The following is a 21,553-nucleotide window of genomic DNA, read 5'->3' on the forward strand; positions in this document are numbered from 1 at the left end:
CCTGCAGGCCACAACCAGATCTTCTGACGCCACCACAAAGAGTACATATGATCTTTATGAAGTGATGCCGGCTTTGGAATCTGTCTGCTTCCTCTGCTTTTGGTCTGTGCTCAGAGGGTCCCATTAGTCAGCTGAAAGTGTCCTGTCCATGGCTGATAGAGAATGGCTGGATGAAGCGTGTATCTGTCACAGAAGAAGAGCTGTGTGTGTGTGTGTGTGTCTGTGTGTGAGTGTCTCTGTGTGTGTGTGTCTCTGTATGTGTGTCTGTGTGTCTGCGTGTGAGTGTGTGTGTCTGTGTGTGTCTCTGTGTGTGAGTGTGTGTGTGAGTGTGTGTGTCTCTGTGTGTGTCTGTGTGTGTGTGTGTCTGTGTGTGAGTGTCTCTCTGTGTGTCTCTGTATGTGTGCCTGTGTGTCTGCGTGTGAGTGTGTGTGTCTCTGTGTGTGTCTGCGTGTGTGTGTGTGTGTGTCCGGCCAGGCACAGAGCACACACACAGAGAGACACACACAGACACACACAGACACACACAGACACACACACACACACACACACACACACACACACACACAGAGCTGGGGCAGATTCCTGCCTTCCAGGATGGAAACCGGTTCTCTCCCAGGTGCAGGCCTTGCACAAGGCCCAGCGCCTCCTCGCAGCCCAGCAACCACCAGGCCTGCACCGCAGCGCCTACGCCCACAGTCTAGTGCGAGCATCCCGGCCTCCAGCGTCCCGCACCCCGCATCCTGCCGCCGCCGCGTCGTCACGGCAACCAGGGAGGGGCTAACCCCCAACCCCGCCCGGCCCCGCCCCTCGCGCAGCCCGGCTCAACATGGAGACGGCCAACCCGGAAGTGGCGCGGCCGCGGCGCGCCGGGCGCTAGGAGCCGCGGGCGCCCCAGCCAGGCCTCGCCCCGCGCCCCGCGCCCCGCGCCGCCGCCGCGGCCCCGCGTCCCGCCCGCGCCCGTCCGTCCAAGCCCCGCTCGCCCAGGCCTACGCCGCTGTCGCCGGGGGAGGAGCCGAGGCCGGGCGGGCGGGCGGAGGGAGCCAGGCAGGCCCCGCGGCCGACGGTTCGTATCAGCCGGGTCGGAGGAGGAGCCGGGCCGCGCGGGGCGGAGGCCCGGGCCGCTGGGGCGCAGGCCTCGGGGCGGTGGCGACGCGAGGCGTCCGGCTGCGCGCGGAGGCCTGGGCCGGGCGGGCGTGCGTGCTGGCGGGCGGCCAGGTGATGCGGACCCCGGTGCTCGTGCGGAAGAAAGGGACCCCCGTCCGTCCGAGCGATCGAGCCGCCCTCGGGGCCCTCGGGGCAGCCCGCACTCCCCTCCATCAGCTCCCTGAAGTGTGCCCTGGAGGAAGGATGCGGTGATCAGGGCGTCCTCGGGCTCTCCCTGCGGGAGGGGCTCTGCCTGCGCTTCTGAACTCTGTGCAGAGAAAAAACAAAAAAAACCCAACCCTCTCCCCCCTCCCCACCCCCCAAACAAAAGCCAAACCGAAAAACACAGCAAAATAAAACTCCAGAATGATGCTGTCCGAGCAAGCCCAAAAGTGGTTTCCAACCCACGTGCAGGTCACGGTGCTCCAAGCTAAAGATCTGAAGCCAAAAGGCAAAAGTGGCACCAATGACACATACACCATAATTCAGTTGGGCAAAGAGAAGTATTCTACATCTGTAGCAGAGAAAACGCTGGAGCCTGTCTGGAAGGAGGAGGCCTCCTTTGAGTTGCCAGGGTTGCTCATGCAGGGCAACCCAGAGAAATACATTCTTTTTCTCATAGTGATGCACAGGTCCCTAGTGGGACTGGATAAGTTTTTAGGGCAGGTGGCAATCAATCTCAATGACATCTTTGAGGACAAACAAAGAAGGAAAACAGAGTAAGTTATATAATTTATCTTGAACTTTGGGCGCTTAAATATATATGGATTTACCGTTCTTGGACATAGTATATTTGAGGCGTGGGTCTTTGGAATTGAAGTAGGATCCAGTTTTAAGTTTCTATTTGCATGACTTTGAAGAAAGATAGCCTTTGCTGTGAAATGATTTTTTTTTAAAGTGGAGTTATTAATGATCCATTATTTTTTTTTCTCATTTGTGTATGAGGTAGACACCTCTTAAACAATGGACTATATTGCAGTGGATTTTAGGAAAATGAATACTTTTTATTAGAGGCCTTGAGCATGAACTACAAGATCAGAAAATTAAATCTGTGCATGTAACGGTCTGTTTGCTGAGCACTGTTAAAAGGTATATTACTAGTAAGATACTTTGCTGATTTTAGAACAGTGTTTCAGCACTGTGAACGGTTGGCTTTTATTTTTGCTCCACCATTTTTTCGGGGTCAGTACTTCTTGATAGAGTAGAAAGTTGTTGAAAGAAAAAAAAAAGTTTTGGAACTCTGCACAAATATCTCCAGCCTTGAGCCCACTGACATTTTCCCTTTGAATTTGCAGTATACTGGAGGTATTGTTTACTGAAGAATCAGTTCGGCAAAGCCAATGTGTTTAGGCCGAATTAACTGCTGTAGGATTGGAGACAGTGATTAAAGTCTTGTGATGCACTGACTTAATGACCTCTTCAATAGAAACGTAGCTTCTGAAAGAGAGCTTTGGAGCCTGAGTTAGATATACTTAAGAAACTAAAATACAAATCAACCCTAGGATGTTGAAACAAGTAGCATGTTTGGGAAGATGGGTCTTTGGCTCAAACCTTTAACATACTTGCTTTTCTGGTCCCAAGTCATTGAGAAGGCTGGAGTTTCATGTGAGGAGGGTGGATGGAACTCATTACTTTTCCCATTCTTCCCCCAACCCCTGCCCTGATGCAGGTTTATCTACCTTTTAGAGCTCTTTTTTTTTTTTTTTTTTTTTTTTTACAATGATAATTTTAAGTTCATGTTAATTTCTTACATTTCAAAATAGTGAATTTTTTTTCTTTTTTTTTGCAAAACCTACCAGTGGAGTTCATGTAATAGTAATTGTTTTTGTTTTGCTTGAAGCAAGTCTTCATCTAAGATTTAGTGTGTGTAAGATAAAACACTAGATATACAAGAAAGATGAAAGATAATTATTCAATGAGGACAGGAGAAAAAGTTTAAATTGTGTGTTTAATGGTTTTAAACTTCTTGATATTTTATAAGTAGCATTTGCTTTCTTCTGAAGGGTTCTTCTTCAGATTTAAAATGAAAAGTGAATAATAACCAAATCATTTGTCCCAAATTGTCAGTTTGGGGTGATTTAGTGTATACCTTGTAAAATGGTTAGACTGTGAGCTTTTAAGTATCTACGGCTTCATATTTCTTACCGTCCTTTAAACAATACTTTTAATATTAATGATAATATACTACAGACTTCTCAAATGTAAATTCCACAAATTTAAGTAGGCCCAAGTGTGGATACAAAGATCCTGAGAATGAAATAGCCTTTTAAAACTTCTTGTTTTATTTCCATCTTTGGCAGCTTCACGGTTACAATAAATTCAACCATGAACAATCTCTAATATCGTTTTCTGTCTATAAAACCAAGGAGAGCTTTTGGAGGGGAGATGCTTTGAAATGCTCTCAACAGAGCTTGTGATGTTACTGCATACAAAGGGATTTTCATATGGTATTAAACCCTTAATATTTTGTGTGGGTGACTAAATGGGAACTGTGTATTTGATGAGGTATCTTTATTGGTAATATTTCTAGATTTTTAATATATTTAATAGCTTCCTTTTCCAGCCCAGCTGCACATGTGGCACAGTAAGAGACAGACTTGAGCCACCAGTGTACTAAAAGAAAGGTATTTAATATTCTGCACATTGCTAAACCTTGTCAGCATATTCCCAAGGGCATTTTGGGAAAGCAGAATGAGTGATGAAGGCTACCATCTGATTGAGATGTCCCACGGAACTGCAGGGTGTGACACTTGGTACTTTTTGGCAGTGAATAGACGGGTGTTAGCATCTTGTCTTCCAGTTGTGCCATGAGAGGCAAAAAGTATCGTACTTAAAATTAAATTATCATTCTAACTTAATTTCTACTTTTACACATACACACACACACACACACACACACACACACACACACACACACACACATTTAGGAGAAGGGGGAAGTGCCTGAGCCAGATCCTTTGAGCAGACAGAGAACTTTTACATTTGCCTTCTTTTAATAGATGTCTGGGTTGGTTCTGGCATGGGATTTAAGGAAATAACACAATGTTTAATAATAGAATGGGAAAATCATTGATGCAGTTATGAAATATCCATTGATTTTTTTTTAAAGTAACCCAAGTAGGTGATGTCCTTGTTCTTAATGCTCTCAAAAATTAATAATAATCAGAGTACCCGGAGTTAGGTGTGGCATGTGTAGACTTTAGTGTGTGTGTGTGTGTGTGTGTTGACATTCCACCTGCCTCCTGCTCCTGGCCTCTGGCCTCCTTATTGCTAGTCTTGTCCCATATTTGACCACACAGCATCAGTTGCTTGGGAATCATTCCCACATGTGTGGTAGTTTTGGACATGGACCTGTGCCCACTGAAAATTGAACAGAAGCCATATACCATTTCAACCCAGCACTCCAGAGGTGGGAAAGAACAGGCAATAATCCAGCAACTACCAAGAGCAGTGTCTTCATTTGTCTCTTTGAAGCCTGGGAAAACAAACATTATTTCAAGATTCTTGAAGTTCTTCTCATTAAGATCAGTTTCAAAACAGAATACTAAAGTTACTTGTCAGGCCTGCCCTTTAAATCAGTGTTTATCAGAGTTCTTTGCAGGGTGTTGTTTTGTTTGTTGTTGTTTTGTTTTTATATGGGGAGAAAGGAAAAAGCCATTGTATTTACATTTGTATTTAGTTTTATTGCTTTATTCTTTAAAGCTTTCATAGGTGTTTGGAGTTTCGTACTAAAACCAAAATGGTGCAAGGCATGCGTGTTTGGAGTTGAATCTTGTTGATTTTATGAAGGTGGTTCTTTAAATAAAAAAACAGAGTGAATTTTTAGTGTAAAGCAAGCCATCCTCAAGGAGCTAAGTCTCTTGGAGGAAAGACTGTGCTCTCTGGTTAAATACAGTGTTCTTTACCGTGTGGCAGCCATGTGGTTAACCTGATTAACACACGTGCTTCATCAAGCAGGGACTCGCTTGCATTTTCTGCAGATGCTTTTCGTCAGCTTTAGATGTTTTCCTTATTGGCTCCCATCTGACTTGGGGAAGTGGCTTTTCATTCTCCTTACCTCAGTCTCTCTATCACCGGAGTAAGGATGTTAAAGCAGATAATTCATTTGCTCTTACTTCAAAAGCTGTGAATTTTGATCACCTTTCACCCCCCTTCCGTTTTGGGGACCACTGATATATTCTCCTCATTATCAACTTATTATAAACTCCACATAACATGTTTTTGTTACTTTGTTTTGAGCGGGGGCACATTCTTACAAAGAACGTTTGATCATTTTTCACACAGCCTGAGATTTTAGAGTATTTCTCAGGTATCACCCATCAGAAGCAATTCTCAGACCATTGAAAACGGCTCTCTTTTCCAAACCCCTAATTCTGGGGTGTATATCTTTGCCTCATTTGGAGGTGTTCTGAGAGCTCATGTTTGTATTGTTTGGTGTCCTGCATCCTACAGTTCATTGTTGCCATTTCTTACCCTCAGTCTTGATATTACCATTGTATAACTTTTTCTTAGTCCAGGGTCTTAGAGTAATTCATTCTATCATAAACTGTTCTATTTTAAGAGACTGCTTGTTTTGGCATCAATATGGTAAGTATTGATTGATTGAATCATTCCAGTTCATCAAGGAAGCAAACATGGAGCTGATACAGGTTGGGTATTGGCTCTCTGTCCTTCCTGGGTGTCAGTCTCTCGGTTGATGTATAGTAAATCCAGCCACATTTTAGCTATCCTGTTGGAAAACAGCAAGAAAAAAAAAAGTAATATAAAATTAGGTCAGAGTTGCTGTGTGGTAAAATCCACTGCACTCTACTAGAGCTATGTTTAAATAACAGAACGTCTTCGGAATGGGGGTCAGACTCCATCACTAAGTGATGTGAAAACATTTGGGCAACAGGCTGCAGGTTCCGGCTGTCTGCCCTGTAGAGTGTGACCACTAGTGACCCCAGTGACTGGAGGGTTCCTTGTGGGTGAAAGTACTGTAAACAAAACCAAAATAAGCCTGCTTCATATACAGTTCACTTACAGGTTGGCAGCATGACATAGTCTGGCTTTGTTTGTAAAGTACTTTTTGTTTTGCAGAATCAATAGGTTTCTGGAAGGAATTATCTGATCTTTTTATTCTTTGAAAACCTCACAAGATTTATTGTTTATCACTTCTTATATTTTATTCACTTTTCATATTTTACTCAGGAAAAGGCTTATATCCATTCTCTATGAATGTAAGTACCGGTACTGAGATTTTGATGATTAGCATAGTATGTACTATTCCCATTGTTAATAAAATTCTTTTCTATAAATCATATTTTGGGAAAGGGGTTAAGTATTTTATTTAAATGTCATCATTATTTGTCATTTTGTGGTACTCAGAAATGATTGGAAGTGATGAATTACAGTTCCTGGCTCAGTGTCTTTGAATGTTAAACATATCCTTAGGCCATTAGTAATACTTGTCCCATATGGAAACATAATTAGCTATTGTTGATAAGAATTTTTGATGATGATTTTTGAATTATGAGGGGGAAATTTTATCTAAAACCCTTTACATACTCTCCTTTGGTGTGTGTCATTCTACAGAAACTAGGACCAGTTTGTTTGTTTGATTTGTTTTCTTTTTAAACAATGAATAAACCTAGAAATTTGTGGTTAGCTGGTTCTTACACAGTGTGTAGATAATGCATAGTCACTTTACTTAAAAAACTGTCTGGATATAACACAGCTTGCTGTTGCGATCATATGCTAAAAACAACCTTTTCTCTTCTCTTGAAGGTGGTTTAGATTAGAATCCAAACAAGGAAAGAGAATCAAAAACAGGGGTGAGATAAAGGTCAATATTCAGTTTATGAGAAACAATATGACAGCAAGCATGTTTGACTTGTCAATGAAGGATAAGACGAGATCGCCTTTTGCAAAATTGAAAGATAAGATGAAAGGGAGAAAAAATGACGGGACCTTCTCTGATACATCTTCTGCAGTCATTCCAAGCACACACACGCCTGATGCCAACACTGAGCTCTCAAGCAGTGAGACACAGATGAAATCCAAACCGAAAAAGCCTTTTCTTTTGGGTCCCCAGCGGCTCTCTTCTGCCCACTCGATGTCTGATTTAACTGGGTCCCACTTGTCTTCTGAAAAACTGAAGTCCAGTGCTATAGGTCCGACGCATCTTCTCAGTCGCCAGATAGATTCCTTCGGCATTGTTCCAGAAAGTGGTGAGTGGCACTCAGCTCCGTTTATCTTTCTATTTTAACTTTGTATTTATATTATAGGTGATAATGAAGTGAATCTTAGTCTTCTCTCATGGCCTGGCCTCTGTTGTTGTTGTTATTATTGTTATTATTATTATTATTATTATTTTCTTCTCTTCATTTCTGTTTTTTAAAAGCTTGCAGCCTGGCTAGGTTAGTAAAGTACTTGCCTTGAAAGCAGGAGGACCTGAGTTCAATCTCTCAAGGCAAGTGGTGGTGCAGTCATACACCCCAAAAACCAAAACAAGAGAAACTGCAGCATATATTCCGTCCCATCTCAGTGTTCCTCAAGAAAATGTTTGTATCCAGAGGGAAGTCTAATACTTGCCAGCATGATCACTGACTTTTCTCATGTGATGGCTTCTAAGCCAGTAAGATACCAATTTTCTCACAACACACCGTTTTTAGCCTGTCTACTTCACAGTATCCCTCACCTAATTTTAAGATTGTTTTGGTTATTTGGAGGGTTAATATCTTTAGCTAATTGTTCTCATTCTGAAGCAGCAGAATAGTGTAATAGCATATGTCAGCCATCACCTACTAATGGGGAAAACTGTTTGTAGGAAGTCTCAAGTCTCCACACAGAAGAACACTAAGCTTTGATACTTCTAAACTGAACCAACCTGGCAGCATTGTGGATGAAGGAGAACCCTCCTTTGGAAGACAGAGTGACCCATTTATAAATGTGACTGCTTCATTACCCCAAAAGTTTGCAACACTGCCAAGGAAGAAGAATCCATTTGAAGACAGCAGTGAGTCATGGGACAGCAGTGCGAATTTATTTTCAAAGCCGATTGAAGTAAGGAAAGAGAGTAAGAGAGAGAAAAGAGAGAAAGTAAGCCTCTTTGAAAGAGTGACCGGGAAGAAAGATAGCCGAAGATTGGAGAGGCTTAACAATGCGGGACCTGATAGCCCCTGTGACTTGAAATCACCTATTGCGTTTAATGAAAATCGGCAGGACTATTTTGATTATGAGTCAACCAATCCGTTTACAGCAAAATTCAGGGCTTCAACTATAATGCCATCTTCAAGGTAAGCTCACCAATGAGGAGTGTGTGTGCCATTTTGGTAACCCTGTACTCGAAAGTAATAAATATTCCTTTTAGATGCGTGGATGTTTTTATATTCATTTTAGTGTATTTGTTTATGTTTTACCTAATTCTTTTCTAACAGTTCATCATAGACCCAGACTTTGTTGCTTGCATGTGTCCTGGGGATTGAATGTTTGCCTTGGAAGAACAAAGTCTTTCTCTCACCCTAGTTTGCTCCTGCCTATGGGAACTCGGAAGCTGCCATAGATAGGTCTTGGAGAAAACAGCATGGCTTTTAATGAGACCCAGTGACAGTGAATAAACCGTAGCTATGAATGCAATCCAGAAATGTGGTTTTAGATACTTCCCAGGGATTAAATCGTGGGCTGTCTGGAGGGCTTCAGTGGACCAATAGCAATCAACACAACGCTCTTTAGCAAATGCTGGCTGGAGTGTTAATATTGTCATAATGAATGTTAACTGTCCTTATAAAATGACTGGTCAGAAATTCCTTTTATTCATGAGTGTTTTCTGTAGTCTGGTGACCCTTGGGGGGTAGTGTGAGCACAGTAACCAGAGCCCTGGCATGACAAGTGGCCGTAGGTGTATCCAGCTGAAGAAGATGGGAATTTTAGATCCCTGGGTCCTTCCATATGTACTGCTGCTTACTCCACAACATCTTAAAGTGAGGGGTTCTGCAGATGTGAGTGATGGAGGGCCCGATGAAGGGACCACAAGCAAAGATGACGATGATCTTGAAACTTTTGAGTCACCGTGGAAGAACGCAGTAGAGGCAGAGTGCCTGCCGCACCATAGATGCTCTTCCTCCAGTGGTAATGTATAGAATATAGACCCTGGTGGGAATCCTTGCTTTGTAGCACTATGACCTCTGTAGACCTCAGCATCTCTGTCTTTTGAGACAAAGGAAAATAATTCTTTGTAGGAGTTAGTGAGGGCAAATAATGCATAAAGTACATAGTGCAAAGCCAGGCACCAAACAGGGAGCCGATAGATGGTCACTGGTTCCTGATGATCATCCTTGATCTGAAACCTGACCCACTTTTATGAAGAAATATGGCATCAGCGTTAGTGCTTTTGTCACAGATGGAACTCACTTGAGTTTCACATTTGAAACATTTTGGATTTGGGCTTTTTGTATATAAAGTCTATTAATACAGTCTCAAATCTCCCCAAACCAAACCCTAAAGCATGTTGGGTCCCAGGAGTTTTCAGTAAGGGAAAGGTGACCACCGTCTTGATTGATGTATTATCCTGCATTGTTTCCTTTAAGATTAGTGCTTTTTGTCTGTTCCGCTACAAACGGAAGATGGAGCATCAGCAGCCACTTGGGTGCCTGGCTCTTGGTCCTCTCTTTTTCCTTCCCTCCCCATCCCCCCTCGTGTGTGTGTGTGTGTGTGTGTGTTTGTGTTTTCTTTTATTATTAGATGGGGATTTGCTGTGCACTGTGGTTTTAGAAGAAAATTCATCCTGTATATGTATAGACTATACCTCAGAGAAACAGATTTTTATTTTGTGCTCTCATAGTCCACTGAAGATTTCACAGTGTTGATGTGAAGTTCTAACATGCTGACATTTGATGTATTAACATTTCATCAAACCCTAAATGCAGGCATAAATGGGAGGGTGCCCACCCCCTTTCTGGACACTTATGTTTTACAGGAGATTGTTGAATACAGTTGTGCAAGATAACTTAGAAATGGGCCAATCTAGGTAATTTTGCAGTCAGTGAAAAGCAAGATAAAGGGAACTATTGGAAAATAATGTTTTAAAATGATGTCTCATGAAAAAATATGTGTCCTCAAGTATTTAATGCTTTGGGCTTCTATGGACTTTAGTAGAGAAGATGGCCTTTGTTGATTTCAGCTTCATTTTCTTTTACTTTAATATTAACACCACTTTTACCAAAATTAGGTCTGTGTTGTACATACTATGATTACAAGTATATAAGAGTAGCTTTTTTTTTTTAAAAAAAATTAAGACATTTTTCTTTGTGTTTATGAGGCTATAGGTATGAGGACAGAACATATATATTCCTGGAAGTTTCTCTGAGTCACAGTCATCGTTTTGGTAAATTAAAACATTTGTAGTTAATGGGTGGCTCTAGTTAAAGTGCGAAGCAGTTGGATATAAATGGACTGAATAAAAAGGCTGCAGTTCCGAGTTTCCAGCCAGCAGTTTTAACGTGGGTGGAATTTGAGAGGCCGTTGCCAGCAGAGTGTCTAGAATTCCTCTCTTCTAGTATCATCCCTCAGCTGGATCAAGCAGCATCCAGGCCAGAGCTTTTGAGGCTACACAGATCATGTATTGTGAATTATTTTTCCAGTGTGCTAAGTAAAACTTACTTAGATCTTCTGGACCTTTGTGACCATGGTTTCCAGACTACTGAGTCAATTCAGGGCACTACATGTTGTCATGAAACTCGTGTGAACTGGCATGCCTAGGATTGCAGGACCATGGGTGCTGTGTCAGTGCTCTAAGTGATTAAGCATGTGACTAAAACTGGAGGACTTTCGTTATGTCCCTCCATCTTCAGTAACTAAGAACATAATTTTTAGAAGTTAAAGGTTTTAGTTTTGTGTACGTAACATCTGTCCGAGAAAAATCCACACTGGAAACCACAAAATACACTTGAAATTGTTCCTACAGCCTTGTGGAAACCTGATGAGGAAGTTAGTCAGTCAGGCCACGTGCTGAGCGACTGAGCAGAGTCCACTCACTCCTTCAGGGTTCGTCCTAGTGACTTGCCCTGCTTCCCGGAAGCCTTTCACGCTCTGCTAGGGAGAAACATTGGCTTCCAGAGCTCGGGTTTCTGGTCCATTCTCGTCTTCTGAAGGGATAGCTTCGATGCCTTTTCCTCCCACTGTCATGAGTAATTGAAGGGCAGGGCTTGCATTTCATTCATCTTTGTGACCTTGATCTCCAGTGCTCTGCTTGGTAGGCAGTCCACATTAGAAGTTTTGAACATGCACATGATAGCAAAACAGGTCTTAGAAGTGTTCTTTTACTTCTGCCTGCCTCCTGTTTCCAGCGCAGTGTGAGGTGTGGAGATCTTCCTCATAGACTGAAAATGGATCCAAGAAGGTTGATGTGTACATTTTTACATGAACACTATTTAAACTCTTGAGAGAGTAACCAGGTGTGCCAACATATACCTGTTAGCCTAGCACTCAGGAGGGCAACTTAATGAGATCTTATTTCATAATTGAAAAGTTTGAATAAAGGAGAACAGATGTAGCTCATTGGCAAGGGTGATTGCCTAGTGTGCACAAGGTCCTGGGTTAGGTCCCCCTGCACTAATTTAGAAAGCTGAGTCTTATACTAATACGTAAGATTTATGACAAGAGCAAATATTTCTAGGGTCTACCTGGTAGGTGGGCTGGGTTATCAACTGCAGCCTCAATAGCTTTGTTCAAGACACTCTCAGAGAATGGGGTGGGTGCTCCCTGGGAGTTTCTCAGCCCCCACAGTTCTCTGGAGCTGGGCTTCTTCCTTCTTTTAATGTCCCCATTGTTATTTCCCCTCAGAGGTCAGTGAGGCACACAGGGAGAGGTGGGGGCCATCGTCATAGTGTGTTGTCCCATGCTAGGACTAGAGTCATGAGTCTGCCTATGTCCCTTTGGTCAGAGTTCAATCAGGTCCCATCCTTACTATGAACTGTTAAGAAGTTGGGTTTAGCTGTGAGCCCAGAGGGGAATGGAGCTGGTTTAGTGTACAACATTGGGTAGGTGAAAGACACCAGTTCAGTTTCTACTGAGATTCTAGATGCTGTCTAGCACTTGGTGTCTGTCAATCTCCCCCTGCTCATGAGCATGAAAGTATAGTTAGAATTCATGTCATTTCTAGAAAAATGTCAGATGGTATTGTTTGTGCTTCAGGATTGTTCCTCTTGCTGTTTGTTGGCAAAAGTCTGAGGAAAGTATTGATACATTTTATTATTTATCAATATATTCAAATAAAAATTTGTGTTATGTTTTATTAATTGTAAATCAGTGCTTTTCTGTACCAGCTAAACATCATTTTTTAAAGAGCAGATATGTCTTCGGGGTTAGGATTTTTTAAAAGGTTGTATACAATAATTGTTTAAAAAAAAACAGATTATAAATGATCTGAAGAGTGGAAATGAGCAAATATGTTCACCCAGTCAATGCTGTTTTTCGGATGAGCCTCGTTGCGTGTTACAGGATGGGCTGCACTTGAGCTCCTGTTTCTTTAACCGTCCCAGTGTTGAGGCTTCACCTGAGGACCCCACAGCTACCACTTGGTTGTATTTTCTGTGCTTGTGTTTCGAGAGTGTGACTGTTCTGGCTCTGTACAGAGGAGGTGTGAGAGCTGCGCCGTGCATCAGCTTCCTTCTCTGTAGTTTTATGCTTGTCCTCATTGTCTCTTCCTTACCGAGAGTAGGGGTTGGCCAATTAGGCCTTGTGGTCACCTCTGCCTTGCTGACTGTTTCTGTAAATGACATTTTGACGGTTTACAACCATCTTCATCTTTGTGTGGGTGTTTGTTGCTAGAATGAATGAATTGAATAATATGTGAAAGAAACTTATGACCTGTGGAACCAATATTTATTCTTTGGCCTTTTTCTTTCTTTCTTTTAAACGTCCATGCTTTCACTATGCAGTTCATGTTGGCCTCAAACGCCTCTTCATTGTTGGAATTACAGGTATGCGCTATCTCACTGGGATTTATTCTTTGACCCTTTACAGAAATAGTATGCTGACATCCACACTAGCTGAGTAGAGGTCAGCCTGAACCCCAGAAGGGTACAGGACCAGAAACAGCCAGTTGAACTTTGCAAGACAAATTCTCCCAGAATTAAGTGGCTAAGATGTTCCCAGGCAGTCACATTTACCATTTTTTATGTTTCTAAGTGAGCAGTGGATCAGAATGCCTTCTATTCTGTTTAAGAAAACTCAGGAATGCTTAAGAAGTGTGGGTCTGGACAGCAATCCCAAACACTTCGTAAATGTTAAGGTTTGTTATTTTCTTACTACCCAGCTTTTCTTCTTTCTGAGCCTCCCCACTTACCTTGGGAAGTTCATTCCTTAGTGGACTTCTCTGCCTCTACCCCAAAATACGGCAGGAGGGAGCATCACAAACCCTTCTGTCTGCAATGCTAAGAACTAATGTTCTCCCTAGTAGAATCCTGGTGTTTCCCTCCTTTGGATTTTTTATGATAGAGACATTGGAGTTGCTATCAGATGCTTGTGTCTGGGTCTTAGGATGTTCTCTTGAGCATCACGCCAGTTTTGCTGACCACCCCTAACCCTAGCCTCCTCTCACCTGGGCCAGTGCTAATCATCATTGGCTCCTGTTTCAGTTGGTGTTTTAAACTATGGTTTGTTGGATCTCTTTTCACATGAAGTATAAATCTTTTCATTAGTGTGCCTTGAAGGAAAATCAGTGTTTTAAAAACTTCCCATTGATGACCAGCCAGGTTTCAAACTTGCTGATCTAAATTGTATCCTTCTAGTCATACATATTCAGTTTTGACAGCTGGGAGTCAGGAGTTGAGCTGATAAACTCAGATTTGAATGGACCCTACATAAGATAGAGAGCGCAGCAGGGAAGGCAACCTGGCTAAAACAGATCCACAAATGGGAGATTCCATGTGTTAGAATAGGCAAGAGGCACCTGAGCTGTGTGAGCATTGAGGACAGAGCTGACCTGGCATGGGTGTTTATGGGTACATGGGCAGACTGTTTGTCAAGATACAGATGAACCCCGGCATCAGCTGTGATCAGTGACTCAAAAAGCACGATCAGTCAGTTGAGGAGATGATGTGTATACCCCTGAGGAGGTCTGAAATATGTCAGCCCTCCACCTAGTTAGGGGAATTTTTTAACTCTATGGAGAAAGTTACTTCCTGTCATACTTTAGCAAAGATGCAAACATATAACAACAAAAGCCACTTTTGTGTCTCACATCCTGGGTGGGTACTCCACTACTGAGCTATATTCTCAGCCTTCCTTTTACTTTTTACTTTGAGACATATCACGGTTTAATAAGGATCAGGATAAACAATTAGGCTGAACAGATGTTTATTCAGGGAGAAATAACTTACAACCTAGACAGGTGAACACCCAGGTTCCTGCTTCCAAGAATTCCTCCAGAAGTCCTCCTGTCCCTGCAGGAGAATGCTCTCCTGCACCTCCTCAGACTTAGTTCCCCAGGTCACTTCTGCCTCTGGCTCCACCCCCTAAAGGGTGTGGTCAGTGCCACAGAAGAAGACAAAGTGAATTACAGAGACGAGGTCTCATTGAGTTGCTTAGGGTGGCCTCAAACTTACCACAGGCCAGGCTGACCCTGCAGCTGTGACAGTCTGCCTCAGCTTCCAGAGCCCCTGGGATTATGGACCTGTGCCACCAGGATGGTACCCCGAGCTTTTAAAAACATCAGCAATAACAACCTGCTTCATGCGAACAGCTAACAAAGTCAGAGAGCAAGAAATAAGGCAGGAGTTTTGCTTGTCGGGAAATGTAGGTCTGTCTATGATAGACACAGAAAACATGTTCTTTTTCCTTCCTTCCTTCCTTCCTTCCTTCTTTCATTCCTGCTTTATTACAGCTCTACACACTGGGTAGCTTTTGCTCAGTTGCTGTGATAACTTGGTAGTGAGTTTTTATTTTATTTCTGGGACTTTTCATTTTATTAGGTCATTTCACTTGTATGAGGTCATCGAAGAGCCTTCCTAGCCTTCTATGTCCTTCCTAGCTAATGAGCTCAGGGCAAATATTTTTTTAGGAGAGTATAGAATTGGTATGTAAGATAAAGACATATTTATCATTAATATTTTGCAATTTTACTTGACAATACACCTTTTCCTTTTGAGGCCAGGTAGTTTTCCATTCCTTTCTCCCTTCCCCCCCACCCCCCAGCCCCTTAACTGATCATTTCCTGTGTGTGATTGTGTGGCATCATTATTAGGATAGTTACCCAGAATGTATGTTTAAGTGTGTCTGATTTTCACAGACCAAGGATCACCATGAACTGTTACATGTAGCCATTATCAGGAAGTTGTAACATGTCTATAAAATAGACTTATTGGAAGGTTACATTTATTTCTTTGAAAAAGTAAACAAGTGATCCTAAAGAAAAGGTCTTGTTCATATTGTTACATCTTCCTTTCCAGTGTCTTCTAAGGACTGAGTGTGTATGTGTGAATTTAAAGCAGTCCTTAGCATTGTACGCCTTACTGTTTAAAAGGCTTTTCTGTTTATTCATATTTGTCTGAAGATGGCTTGCCTATTAGTCTCTATATCGTTTCTGTGTCTGAAAATCTGCAGTCTCCTTGAGACTGAGAATGTCAACTTTGGATGATTTTTTTAAAGCCCTTAATCCATTAGTGGCCAGGGAATTGCAGGGTTTCCCATGTAATGGTGCCTGGGAGTGAGAGGCATGAGTGTGATTAGTTCCCACAGCACTGACTGGAACTTATGTGTGATTCCCCAGAGATGACTTGAAACTTTTCTACCCTTTGTCATCCTAATACTCATTATAATGGGTCTCATTAATTGGCGCATCTCCCATTGGGTTAATTTGCAGATACCATCCATGCCATCCTTTTGCTAACTCTCTAATGCAAATTGATATTTATGGTCTTTAAAATTGAAAACAAAAAAAAATCTGTAACAGAAAAAAAATAAAACTTTGCTAAGTTTTTCTTCTTTATTTTTTTAAGATGAGAGATTAAGATACAGAGAGATTATATGTGAGAGAAAAGGAAGCAAACATACCACAAACCCCCACAAAACTACTGTAGGCTAATAAACTGATGTGAAAATTTCTCAATTTACAGCACTTGACAGGTGCTAAAAGAAAAGCATCTTTAATTTTAATGTGTTGTTAGGACCTCTTTAGAGAGACTGTACAAGTTATTAACAAGGTCCTCCGAGACAGGAGACGGGTAATTAACAAGACCTATGGAGATATAGTTTAGGTAATTAACGAGCTCTTAGGCACTGGACACAGGATAACACGTGCTGAGCCCGATAGTTAAAGAGAGCAGGTCGTTATGATATGACCAAATGAAAGGAAGGGCCTTTACCTCCTCTGGAGCTTTCCAACAGGACAGTACTAAGATTACATTCCAATGACCCCAGTATGCTAATTTTTATAAATCAATACATAAGCTTTTTGGTTAAAGGTAATATTTGAGAGAATTGTTTCTTTGTAAAACCAAGGAATAGAAGAACTTGCTAGATGGAGGTAGGTGATCTTTGCTAATGGTGGCACTGAACTGCGTAGTTAGAAGAAAATCCTTTAGAAGGACACACTGTATGTTTCTCAATTGTTTTACACATCATTGATTGTGTTTCTTACTTGTGGCCTCTTGTCTAAAATTGCCTATTCTAGTTTATCTTGCTCCCCTGGTGACTTTAAAATGGTCAGACTTTTTCCCAGAGAGGAGATCACTCTTGAGACAGTTGGTTTTGACATCCTAGCCTGGGTTCCTTCACTCAGCTCTCTTCTACCCTCACATTTGAGAGTTGCTGTTACCAGTTGCAAATATTTGGTCTGGTTATTTTCTTGTCACTTTGATATTGGTGTCTGTAGTTTTGATTCAGAAAACTCCCAGGCATGCATTTTATTACAGACATGCAGTGTTCTGGTAGGTGTGTCCAGCTAGTGGCTACAGGTCATATAGTCTGAGGGCACCCGCGAGTGTAGCCTGAAACAAAACCATAAAGGTAAAAGCTCCTGAGCAGTTTTTAACTGACTATGTGGTCGAACATGGCCTTTGTGGATGGCATCGTGTCTCAATGTGAAAAGCTTGGCTATACCTGGAAAGGTTTACTCTAATGAATTGCTAATGCTGCACGACTTGTCTCAGTACAGCTTCTGCAGGCTATCAAGGTGAGTATGTTTCTGATTTCAGTTCTGGTACTCAGAGGATACTTTCTCTTCCATATGAGGGAATGGGGTGGTTTCATTGAGAATGTATCCCATCAGCCTGGATGCTTGCATACTTCAGTTGGCGAGATTGGGAGGCTAGGCCTTATTGGAGGAAGTGTGTAACTGGGGGGTGGGCTGTGATGGGATGGCACATGGAGTGCCTGTGGGGAAATGATGGGAAGGGGATGATTGAGGCTGGGCTAACTGGTTATTTAGGAAGCTGTGAACACTGGAGAGAAAGGGACACTTCTGCACATTCTCCTACCTTTGAGTGAGTCAGTGGCGAAGGCTTGATAACAGGAGAAGAGAGACCAGTGTAAGGATGCATCGCAAGTGTGGAAGCCAAAGGTCATGATGTTGTGTTGTCAGGTGTGTGTGTGTGTGTGTGTGTGTGTGTGTGTGTGTGTGTGTGTGTGTGTTTTGTTTGCTGAAGTTGACACTGGGTATACTCCTTAATTTCTCTCCACCTTACTTTTTGCGTCAGGGTCTCTCACCTGATTTGGCTAGATTTCCATCTCTGCCTTCCTAATGCTGGGGTTACAGGTGCCCATTCTGGGACTGTGCCCGTCTGTTATGAGTGTTCTTGGGATCAGAACACAGGTCCTTACACTTGCATGACAAGTACTTTACCACCTGAACTTACTCCCCAGGCCATGATGTGTCTTCAATTTGACAAGATACAGCATTTTTTAAAAGCTATTTTGTTTCATGGAATAGCGTAATGTATATGGTTTCTGAATCAGAGTCGGGATGTTAGTCTTGATGGAGAGGTTTGAGGTTTTAGTTTTTTATCACGAGGTAGTGTTTCTTTGCCTTTTTTTTTTTTTTTTTCAAGTATAGGGATTGTGTGTTTTGAATTAAAACAAGCAAGCTAGTATGAAAACATTAACAGCTCTTGCAAGTTTGTTTTCCAACACTTGAATAATCTTTGGCTTCTTTGAACACAAGAATGCAAATTTCAGTAACTTTAAAGATTTGTGCTTTTAACGTGTTTTCATCTTATCGTTATAATGACTGTACACATTTCTCTGCAGTGGTTCTGGCTTTTCCAAATCTTGCCCTTCTTAATCTCCTATGAGCCTGTCACTATGTGAATAACCTTGATTCTTAAACACACAGCCCACATTTATGTCTGAGCATACCTCCTCTCCAGGCCTCTGGTTTCTGTGCCTGGGATATTTCCAACTGGGCTCTGTGACCCCATCACCTGGTACTGCTTTCAAATTATTGATGATAAAGCTTCCCCTTTTGAAACGCAGGCAATGTGTTTATGTATTTTGTATTTATGGTAGTAACTGCAGTAGCCAGATTGTCTGAATGTTTAATGGTGATGTATAAAATAGAACAAAAGTTACTGTATTCCTTTACTCCATTTCTAGAAACATTAGAATCTGAGAATGTGACATAGGTGTCTTTAGCTACTATTTAAAGATGAAATATTCCTTTTTTAATTATATCAAGCATTATGTTATTATATAATTATGAATAAATATCTAAGTTTTTATTAGGTTCTAGGTGGTATCTTAATGTGTTTTATATACTTATTTTACATTTGGAAATAATTTTCATGAAGGAACTAATACTATTTTAAATAGTTGATGTTTGAACATGCTTGATTTTCTTATAGTTCATGTCACCAGATATTCTGTATGTCTCACAAGCATGTATGAAGGTTCACTGAGGAGTGGCAGTCTAAGGGTGTGGTCTACATGGCCAAGGTCCTAGTGCCCCACCAATCAGGAGCGTCATGAAAGAAATGGCCTGTCGCCAACACAGAATAGAGTGTGCCCTATAGGAGTGCAGGTCATTTTTGCCATGGAAATGAGAGAAAGGAGCACTTCGGTGTACTGAAAATTGAGGGCAACTTTCCTCAGGGCAAATGTCTCTGGCCTTGATCTTGACATTGAACTTGGATTTATAAGTTGGGAAATGAGTTGATGGACACATCCATTTTAGTAAACAGTAATGAAGGTCATATGGAAAGCAGTTAGAGAGCCATGTGTGGTGACACACCTGTTATTCCAGCACTCAAGATGCTGAGGCACAAAGATCACTGGTTCAAGGCCATCCTTTGCCACATAATGAGGCCCTGTATGAAAAACCACTAAATGAGTAAAACAAATGGGAAAAGGTTATTTGATAGGTTTCAGAAGAATAGTTTCCAAGTAAGTAGTGATGAGTTCTTTATTAAAACTGAGCAGTCTTGCTATTTCTTCTGTAGCTAGAGTTAGGGAGCTATAGTCCATGTCTGCCATTCTCTGCCTGGTACTGCAGGCTTCCAGTGCAGGCTTCCAGTGCTGAGTGCAGCAGCCCAGTTTTAAGCTTCAGGGACACTTCGTTAGAGAGCTTGGTAGAGGAAAATGTGTCCAGCCAGTCAGGTATTTTGTTTATCAGAGACTTACAAACATGGTTCTTCATATCAATTTTTATCTTCAAGAAATGAGTTGTCTAAAGCTATGGGAAATGAAAAACACTGAGTGTGATTTATATTTTGATTCAGGGTTATATTTGATTCTTCAGCAAAGGATTTCACAATTTATATGGGACGGGTACAAGTTCAGAGTTGTAAGTCAGGTTTGGGTTTGTATCTTTGGTGAAAAGCTGTAGGCTCTTGCACATCAGCCTTTCACTGTGGAGTAGGGTGTCCTGATGGGGAAGAGATTAACATGGGACACACATGTGTGCTGAGGTTGGTGCTGGACACATAACTGGAAATGGTCACTGTGCTACGCTCTCTAGACCACTTAACAACTATGCTAACTAGATTAGATGGAGACACTCTAAGTAGAGTGTATGCTCCACTTGAAAGAAATATTAGAGTTTATTAAAGACGGCAGCTCCAGCTGTCATCTTAAGAAGGATAAAGGACACTTACTGAGAATTTGCATCATTTCAGAGTCCCTTTTGAGAAGAGCCCTGCCTTAGGAAATCTGCTCACCGAATTTCAGGAGTCAAAAGTCCTTCATCTGACTAATGTAGTGGTCATTGTATTTTTTATGTTCTGTTATTTTGGTCCTTTTAGAAATGATAAGCATCAGGAAACATAAAATGAGAATTTGAATGTTAAATATCTTATATTGTAGTATTTTTACAGGAATCAGTAGGACCTTAAAATGTTATTCCCTTGGGCCGGCACCTTTAGACTACCAGAGTTCCAAAAGAAAGGTTCTTGTTTTCACACTTGATGAAGGAAGGTCTTTGCCTTTACTTGGTCATGGTGGTTCTCTCTCCTCATACAGGAATTCCATTGCTACTGAGAGAGAGGCAAAGGCTACTTAAGGTGAAGTCTGTAAGGCTGCAGGCAGCTGTAGAGTCAGAGTGTGGCATTGTTCTAATGAACGGTACAGTTGGGAAGTGCTGTCGGAAATAGAGACTACAGGTGAGATGAGGCCCAGTGTTGTGCATGCGCCATCCCAACATTCTGGAGACAGAAAAATAGGAGTAGGGTAGGATAATCTACAACTTCTAGTAAGAGTACTCATATGTCTGTAAGGGCAAAGGGTGTTTTTCCATAGGAAACTCTGTTCTTTTCAGGAAGACAGGGAGTCTGCAACCCTGCTGAGGCAGACTTGTCCCTGGCTGGGAGCTGAGCATGTAGAACTCTGTTGCTCCCACAGCTGTGTTTCTACAAAGTTACCAAAGGAGCCCATGGTTTTGTCATCAAGGAGGGTGTTCTGAGGATCCACTGTGTGGACAGCCCTTCGTGAAGGGTTTCCCAAGGTGACTGGAGCCCTGAGTGCCATGGGCCAGCACCCCCCCCCCCACATGCTGTTCGGGACCCCTGAAGGCTCCTGGAAACCAGGGTGTGCATACCACAGCTTTTCTTCAGAGATGACTTGTTCTCAGTCACAGCAAATGTGTGTCTTGCCCAGGAGTGGTATGGGACCCGCTACCCTTTTTAAGCCCGACGAAAGGAGGGCAGAATACTTCCTCCTCCTCCTGCTCAGGAGTTCAGATTGTCTTCAAACCTCTCCAGAGGACCAGGCAGCTTTGGGAGGCTGGGCTGCCCTTGGTTTCATAGGCAGATGGAGACACAGTACTAGTCCAATGAAGGGACCACGTTTGCTCCCACAGCCACTACTGGTAGTGGATGCTAGCCACTAGCAGTGGCAGGCCACGGTCTCCACAGAGCAGTTTCCTTAGTGACGGAAGAGTGTGTACATCAAGAGAGGCATGATAGAATTATGAAGTAAAATAACTCAAAATTTCAAATTCATC

General features: G+C 42.2%; 1 protein-coding gene across 3 annotated transcripts in view; it reads left to right on the forward strand.

The window, feature by feature from the left end:
* The first annotated feature begins 1,494 nt into the window (after positions 1 to 1,494).
* The window catches only part of Rab11fip2 (RAB11 family interacting protein 2), a 37,447-nt gene continuing 17,388 nt past the window's right edge, over positions 1,495 to 21,553 (forward strand). For all 3 annotated transcript variants that reach the window (XM_051199643.1, XM_051199645.1, XM_051199646.1), the window contains exons 1-3: positions 1,495 to 1,862; positions 6,910 to 7,352; positions 7,952 to 8,420. In XM_051199643.1, the coding sequence (XP_051055600.1) occupies positions 1,510 to 1,862; positions 6,910 to 7,352; positions 7,952 to 8,420 (1,265 nt within the window). In that variant the 5' untranslated portion in view covers positions 1,495 to 1,509. The remainder of the gene's footprint in view (positions 1,863 to 6,909; positions 7,353 to 7,951; positions 8,421 to 21,553) is intronic.

This window comes from Phodopus roborovskii, unplaced genomic scaffold, assembly GCF_943737965.1.
Source record: "Phodopus roborovskii unplaced genomic scaffold, PHOROB, whole genome shotgun sequence".
NCBI lineage: Eukaryota > Metazoa > Chordata > Mammalia > Rodentia > Cricetidae > Phodopus > Phodopus roborovskii.